Source organism: Panthera pardus, unplaced genomic scaffold (assembly GCF_024362965.1).
Source record: "Panthera pardus isolate Hobbes unplaced genomic scaffold, ASM2436296v1 HiC_scaffold_2, whole genome shotgun sequence".
Taxonomy (NCBI): domain Eukaryota; kingdom Metazoa; phylum Chordata; class Mammalia; order Carnivora; family Felidae; genus Panthera; species Panthera pardus.
The window spans coordinates 113730864-113738986 of NW_026526765.1; the positions used below are offsets into that span (position 1 = coordinate 113730864).

The following is an 8123-nucleotide window of genomic DNA, read 5'->3' on the forward strand; positions in this document are numbered from 1 at the left end:
TATTTCACTTAGCATAACACTCTCCAGTTGCATCCACGTTACTACAAAGGGCCATATTTCATTCTTTCTCATTGCCACGTAGTACTCCATTGTGTATATAAACCACAATTTCTTTATCCATTCATCAGTTGATGGACATTCAGGCTCTTTGCATAATTTGGCTATTATTGAGAGTGCTGCTATAAACATTGGGGTACAAGTGTCCCTATGCATCAGTACTCCTGTATCCCTTGGGTAAATTCCTAGCAGTGCTACTGCTGGGTCATAGGGTAGGTCTAAAAATAGAGTTTTTAAAGAAGTTTGTACACATCAACAGTGCAAGAAATGGTGATGATTTGGTTAAAATTTTATAAACCACAGAGATACAAAATAAAAGAAAAATTGGAATTTTAATTTCAGGCAGTAGGTTTTAATTTAATAAGCTACTGTGTTTTTAGGTGAAAACCAATTAAAATTATAATTGCATTATAAATTTGAAATTGTAATGAAGGAAATAGCTTTTAATATAAACACATTAACATCAATAAAAACAAAAAATTCCCACTCCAATTAGGCCTCAAAATATTTGTTCTATAGGTGGAACTCAGAGATACAATTAACAAAAACATTTAGAATAAATAGCTGAATAGAAAACCTAATTTCTAATTCATAGTTAGCTGACAATTGTATAGTAGTTTGAAAAAAGCTCTTCTCCTTGTTTGATGTCCCTGAGTGCTACAAGAATGACACATCGAAGTGGGCTGAGGACAAAAAGAATACACAAAAGTTAGAAGTATTAACAAATCCAAGCTCATATTTTTAATATAACCAATTTAGCTGTTATAGACATAATTTTATTCAAATTTTTTACTATTGTCTTAGCTGTTTGATTTCCCTGAAGAAATAGTTCTTATCCCTGATGGAGACCACAAATCAGTAAGTTTAAAAAAAAACATTTTTTTTAACATTTATTTTTGAGAGACAGAGCATGAGTAGGGGAGAGGCAGAGAGAGAAGGAGACACAATCCAAAGCAGGCTCCAGGCTTTGAGGTGTCAGCATTGAGCCCAATGCAGGGCTCGAACCCACGAACTGTGAGATCATGACCTGAGCCGACGTCAGACGCTTAACCGTCGCTTAACCGACTGAGCCACCCAGGTGCCCCTGTGGTTTAACATTTTAAAATTAATTTGTATCTTTGTATTCTGCAAAGATGAAAACATTACTTAAAATTAATTGGGATTAAAAAAATACTTTTATGAACACCATAAGACATAAGTAGCCTTCAATGTTCCTACTCAGTTAACTTTTCCTGTACTTGTTGAACAGTAGTGATATTATGCTCCAGAGCATATAGCTAAAAAAAAACCCAACTGTTACATACACACAGGTAGAGACAGAGTATGTATCAAGTACAGAGAACAGTCAAAGTTTGTTGTGTTTTTAGACAGAGTAGGAGTTGGGGAGAAGGGCGGGGGGGGGGGGAGAGGGTGGGGGGGGCAGAGAGAGAGAGAGAGAGAGAGAGAGAGAGAGAGAGAGAATCTTAAGCAGGCTCTATGCTCAGTGTGAAGCCCAATGAGGGGCTTGATTCCATAACCCTGGGATCATGACCTGAGCTGAAATTGAAAGTTGGACGCTCAACCAACTGAGCCACCCAGGTGCCCCCAAAGAACAGTCTAAGTTTTAAATCTCTTTCATCTTAAAAGGACAATTTAATGGGGCCCATAAAAAATAAAGTTTGCTAGCACCTGGCAGCTCAGTGACATGACATAAAGATTATATTTTCCTATAGCACTGTTGATAAAGAACTCTACAGAATTACTTACATTTAGAAATTGTTACTTGAACACTTTCAGACTTTCCACTTATTGAATAGAAATGTTACATTAATAATATGTATTTTCTGAATATTTCCTCTTTTTTTTAATGTTTATTTTTTTGAGAGAGAAAGAGAAAGAGACAGTGTGAGTCGGGGAGGAGCAGGGAGAGAGGTAGACACAGAATCCGAAGCAGGCTCCATGCTCTGAGCTGTCAGCACAGAGTCTAACACGGGGCCCAAACCCATGAACTGTGAGATGATGACCAGAGCCAAAGTCAGGCACTTAACTGACTGAGCCACCCAGGTGCCCCTGAATATTTCCTCATTTTTCATTAAGTTTCCAAACGTAATAGTGAAATGAGCAAAAGAAAGAATAGTGTAATTTAGCCTTTTTCTTCAACTGGGTGTTCTCAAGTGAGATGAAGAGCATAATCCTTAAAATGATTAAAAAATGTATTTGAAGATTTTGTAAGTAGAAAAGTAACAATGAATCACTTGAAAAAAATTTTAAGGTTGATACTTATAAAGGACTACATAGAACGAAAATGGGTAATAAGAAGCAGAATGAGCTAAGTTAATGAAAAATATTAAACTTCAAATAAGCCTACATTAATACATTAAGGTATGATGAAAATCAAAATTTAAGTTATAATTTTTTCCTAAGAGAAATTATTCCAAGTTCTGTACAGCTTTTTCTTGGAATATATATATTTAAAAAAAATTTTTTTTAAGTTTATGTATTTATTTTGAGAGAGGACACACAAGAGAGGCAGGGGTGGGGGGCAGTGAGAGAGAGAATCCCAAGCAGGCTCCACATTGTCAGTGCAGAGCCCTATGTGGGGCTCGAACCCACAAACCGTGAGATCATGACCTGAGCTGAGATCAAGAGCCAGATGCTCAACCAACTGAGCCACCCAGGCACCCTCGAATATACATGTTTTTTGAGTACAGCAGAAGACAGGGGATAGGAAAAGACTAACCTTTGTTTGTCACAGCTGTAGGCAATGTTTGGAAGATACTGTTTTAGCTCTATAGGAAAAACTGCAGGCACATCAAATTCCTGGTAACAGACATTAGCGGCTCTGTCTAGGAACAAGCATATAATTTTTAGAAATAGCCGTTTTAAAAAAGGTCATGGAAAACAGAACTGAATTTTAACACTTGATGCATGGTTTTCTAAATTATTAGAACATTTTCAAATTAATAATCACTATTACCTTCCAGGCATTACTAGATTATGTATGTTTTATTATTTACTTTTTGAAGATCAGAAAACAGAGACTCAGAAAGGTTGAAGGTTATGTAGAAAAGTCAGGTTTGAAGTTCATATCTCCCTAACACCAAAACCTATGCTAAATGTAGGCGAGATCAAACTTATATTTTTAGGAAAGTCAAGCCCTAGAGAAGGTAAGTGATTCACAAAAGTAGCAACAGAAAGGGGATACCAGTCTAGTTTAACCTACAAGGTTCTACTGAGGCTCTGACAAAATGATCTCTAATGCTCTCTCTTTTTTTAACTATTAAAAAATGCTAAAATAATAATGATCAAAGGAGCATTTATCAGTTACCTATGTTTACTGAAAAACCAGAAGAAAAATAGTAAATTAAAGAATTCCAATTAATGTATATCATTATTTCCCCAACTTCTTTAATATCTGCCTTCTCAGCATTACAATTTATTTACAGGCTTTGAAAAGCTGAGATGTTAAATTTAACTGCCTCTGGCACTCAGTCATATAGCAAAGGAGAAAAATTACTACTGCTATATTTATATCTTGTCTCACAGACCCATAATGTCAACTTACCATTTGAACAATTGTTGACATACTGTCCTACAGCAAGTGGATTACAAATTTCTGATGTTAGCCATGTACTGTCACTCATTTTTAAAGGACCAAGTTGATCCCTCCCATTGCAAGATCTGAAACAGGTGAAAGCATTAGGTAAGAGATTGTTCTTTTATGTCTTACAGTAAAATCCAAAAGTACAAAATTAATCCTAGAACTGAACAAATCCAATTTCTCTTAAAAAGTTTTGTCTAGTCTGGGATGCCTGGGTGGTTCAGTCAGTTAAGCGTCCAATTTCGGCTCACGTCATGATCTCACAGTCCCTGAGTTCGAGCCCCAGGTCGGGCTCTGTGCTGACAGACAGCTTGGAGCCTGGAGCCTGCTTCAGATTCTGTGTCTCCCTGTCTCTGACCCTCCCCAGTTCATGCTCTGTCCTTCTCTGTCTCAAAAATAAATAAAAAAAAAATTTTTTTTAAAGTTTTGTCTAGTCAATAGGGCAGCTGAGTTGCCACTTAGCAGCTGTCTAAACAGATTTTTATTTAAAGTGAAAAGGCCAGGGTCATGCTCATTTTCCTGTGGCTCTGTGTCCTATCGTTATGTTTGAACATGGGCACTAACTTACCTGTATACGACTTTTGATATTCCTTTGTCATTTCCATCAATAAGTACCCCATCCAGGCATCTAAAAATAAATGGATTTCCAATGGATTGGAAAAAGATTGGCTCATACTTCTGATATACTGTACCTATTATAAGATAAGGACATAGCAACATGTAAAAATTATTAACATCATGATAAGCACCTTTCTCTGGAAAATAAACATAACATGAAATGAACTATTTTATTTTCTCTACCTTTTTCTAATATTTTACCTCCAGTCTAGATTATCACATTCTCTTTGGCTACTTCTTCCCTTTAAAGAGTGCCCAAAAGTAAATGGAGCAGAGAATCAACTTTTTCACATAGCCAAATAAAATGTGACTATTTTGATTAATTAAAATGTGAACACCACATTTGAGATTCAGCTTTACAAAATTATAGGGGCTTTTTGTTTTGTTTTGTTTTTGCTTTTTAAAGTAGAGTGTTATTTGACATCCATTAAAAAGTCTTTTGGGTTCCTGGGTGGCTCAGTGGTTAAGCATCGAGCTTCAGCCCAGGTCATGATCTCACAGTAGTGAGTTCGAGTTCCACATTGGTCAACTCGAGCCCTGCTTTGCCTCAGGTGAGCTCGAGCCCTGCTTCAGGTGAGCTTGGTTTCTCTCTGCCCCTCACTGACTTGCGCCCTCTCTCTCTCAAAAAAAAAAGAAAGTCTTTTAAGAAATGTATTTGTTAATAACCAGTTAAATAATGTAGACAAAATGGGAATAAATGAATCTGATATTCAGGTTGTTTCCCCTTTCGCTAGCAGTAGAGGAAAGGAGAAAATTAGTATTTACTGAGTGTGTCCTATGTTACTGGCATCCTAATCTATTAAATTTATTCTAGTATTAATTTGTTGCCAGCTTGTTCTATTTAGCCTTTACAGAGTTAGTTGTGTAGGAGGAAACCAACTCTTTTGCTTAGGGATGTAAAATTAGAAAATAGAATGACTTTTTGAAAACATGTCTGAATTAAACATTTACAAATAATGTAATCTTAGTTTAACAAATAACATACCCTACTAAGCATTCTAGTCAATGATCTTTTTGCAAAGAAGCTGCTTTACTTTCAAAGTGTAGAAATGGCAGAAAGGTATTTATTGATTTACAGGTTTAAACTCTGTCATACCTCTTTTAACCTGTACTATTTTTACCTTTAGTTATCAATTATGTAAGCCAACTGACTTATTCTCTAGTGCTTTCTAAGTAATTCATCTTATCAAAGTAGGCCATACTATATTCTACATTTAAACATTGACTACAAAAATTTCCTTAAAAGAAAAGTGCTTTTATTCAAATAAATACTCAAGGATGCTTTCTAGCACATAAAATAATTTGTAGTTATTTTCGAAATCAGGATTTACAAATGTGTGGAAATCTCAGTTTCTAATTCAACTCCTTACTCAAAGGATTATAAGAGTAAGTATTTTGTTGGACTTATATTAACTGATAAATAGGAAACTCTTGGCAAAGCACTAATTGAGTCATTACCAGGATACATAGATACAACCGCGCCTTTTGGTACCAATCCTCTGGTAACGAAGACACCTTTTCCAGCAGAAATCAATGAGCTAGTTGCTCGGGCAACACTGAAACCCAGTGTCTTATAAAGAATTTCTTCTGGTTTAAAGATATTTTGCTGTTGATGTCTGTATTCAAGCAGTTTCACCCTTGGATGCTGAACTGACAGTAGGTCATGATATTTTGATTTAACGGTTTCTGGAAGCATAGTCAAGATATCTGATTGCTTATGGAAATCATTAATGAACAGAGCTTGGAAAAGTTTCAGTAATGTTCCTAGGACATCTTCATCTGAGATAACTTTGTCTTTGGATTCCTCTGGAACATACCGGATGGTCCTGAAAACAGGAAAAGTTTCCATTCACTACCCTTCAAGTGATAAAAGTCAGGCTTCATGCCTTCATGCCTTCTAAGTTACTGGGCTTAATGATGATTATTCTCATGTGTTTGAAGGGCATAAAACTAAAAAGTTCAAGAAAGAATTGTTTGGGGATAGTTGTAGTTCGCTAACTCCTGGCAATACCCACCCAAGTTACAAATAGCCGGTTATCTGTGAAAAGTCTATCTGTACCAAATGCTGTTGGGTCCTTACATTCATTATCTCATCTTTGCAGACAGGGAAACTGAGGCTTGACGTTGTGGAGCTTGCCCAAGATCCTAAAGCTGTTAAGCAGGAAAGCCACAGCTCAAACAGAACTAGTTCCTCTTCCCACTACATCCATGGCCATTATGTGAATATCGCATAAGAATCCTCATATATTTTATAGGCATTTAATTACAAAGACAAATTTAACATTATATACTTTGTTACATTCTCTCCCGGGAATACTTACTTCTTTAATGGCTGCATCATTTTTACTCGCATAATGGTATTATTTTTTACTTATTGACAAAAAGAAAGCCATTCCGCTTCACAATTCTATAGCAACGGTGGCCCTGAATTCACGTTTCCGCGGAATCAAACTTTGGAAAAGCTCTTCGGTTATTAACTGGCCTTCAGTGGAGCTAGCTTTGCCTATTTAAGTGAGCATTACGTGAGCTTCTTCACGATCGCTACCATGCCACTTACTAGAGCCGGAATTAACAGTGACTCCACCGCCACCCACTCAACTAGATCCCTTTCTTCAGGCATGGACTATTCTAAACCCCACATTCGGACGTGTTTTTAGTGACATTTTGCTTGTTTTTCTGCGTCAGCTAGTGCAAGTTGTTATCCTCACATCCAAGCCGGGCTGCTTTCACCATATAAACTATGGAGCTATCAAAATAAACCTCAGTTTGGCTTTTCTAAGGAACTTTGAAGTATGCCCTGGCGGAGAGAAGGCCATGCACCCTCACGCTGTATAAACTTTGTTCGTTTTCAAAAGTTTCTATTTTTTGCCCGAACAGAAGCGCCCGTCAGCGAAGACCTCTAAAGGAGAGCAGGAGCCGCACTGCCCGTGAGGGACGCCCGCCTCACAGACCTCACAGCGCGGGGTACTCTGGGAGAGTAGGCCTCAGGTCCCACCCTCCTAAGGCTCCCCACCGTCTTCGGTATCCCAGCTGTCCTCCGACTCCACCAGCCTCGACTTCGCCCACTTCAGGCCCCGCCCCACCTCAGGTTCTGCTCGCTACGGGCCCGCCCACCTCGGGCCCCAGGGTCGCCTGAGGCTCCGCCCACCAGAGACCGCCGTTTAAAGCGCTTTTCGCCGGAGGTTCCGCCCACTTAGGGCCCACATGCCTCCAGTTCAGCGGTCCTGGTGGCGTCGTGGGGCTGAAAGAAGACGTCCCTGGTCTGCCGGCCTCGCCCTCTCACCTGGGGTTGTGGTTTAGGTTCAGCGCGATCCAAGGAACGAAGCGGTACTTGTAACGACGCCATCGCTGCCACAGGCCCCGAAGCAGGCGGCCCGGCATGGCCGTCCCGCGGCGCTGTAACGAGGACAGCGCCGGAGAGGTGGGTCACAGTCTCGGGCCCGCCCTGGTCCGGGGAGGAGCGGAGGCCACGCCGTCCTGCCCCTCTTGGGTCTCCGCCTTCAGTGCCTTGCTCCTTTGCACTGGGACTCCCTTGGATCTTGTGGCCTCCGTCCCTCTCCTTTATTGACCTCAGCTGGCTGAATCGTAGGTGCGTATAGATGAGGGAAGCCCTCTATTCCCCTTTTCTTTCTCCATTCGCTCGTGTATTTACACACACACGCGCGCGCACACACACACACACACACACCCACTTCGGAGAAGTTCAGACCATGCTTAGTTCCAGTGGATGCAAACTACAAGAATCTCTGAAATCAGTACGTGTTTGTTAAGAATTTATGGGGTGCCTGGGTGGCTCAGTCGGTTAAGCTTGGTGGGTTCAAGCGCGATGTAGGGCTCTGCGCTGACGGCTCGCAGCCTGGAGCTTGCT

General features: G+C 39.7%; 1 protein-coding gene across 4 annotated transcripts; it reads right to left on the reverse strand.

Annotated features, from left to right (window-relative positions):
* Positions 1-370: 370 nt before the first annotated feature.
* SETD9 (SET domain containing 9) lies at positions 371-7703 on the reverse strand. 4 transcript variants are annotated; one of them, XM_019414293.2, is made up of 6 exons: positions 7539-7700; positions 5714-6081; positions 4206-4329; positions 3602-3717; positions 2777-2878; positions 371-740 (listed from the first exon to the last, which is right to left on the reverse strand). In XM_019414293.2, the coding sequence occupies exons 1-5, from the start codon at positions 7634-7636 to the stop codon at positions 2826-2828; spliced, it is 759 nt and encodes a 252-aa protein (XP_019269838.1). In that variant the 5' UTR covers positions 7637-7700; the 3' UTR covers positions 371-740; positions 2777-2825. The 4 variants fall into 4 exon arrangements, with proteins under 4 accessions (XP_019269838.1, XP_019269837.1, XP_019269839.1 ...); XM_019414292.2 differs by having other exon boundaries at positions 2777-2882; positions 7539-7695; XM_019414294.2 differs by lacking the exon at positions 371-740 and adding an exon at positions 776-1141 and having other exon boundaries at positions 7539-7703.
* Between the last annotated feature and the right edge of the window lie 420 nt (positions 7704-8123).

Bases quoted from the DNA above. Each gene is read 5' to 3' on its own strand.
- SETD9 (XM_019414292.2), bottom strand. From the start codon at position 7,636: ATGCCGGGCCGCCTGCTTCGGGGCCTGTGGCAGCGATGGCGTCGTTAC. The intron at 6,082-7,538 runs GTGAGAGGGCGA...TCCTGTTTTCAG, and splicing joins AACCTAAACCACAACCCCAG to GACCATCCGGTATGTTCCAG. The intron at 4,330-5,713 runs GTAATGACTCAA...ATCTTATAATAG, and splicing joins GGTTGTATCTATGTATCCTG to GTACAGTATATCAGAAGTAT.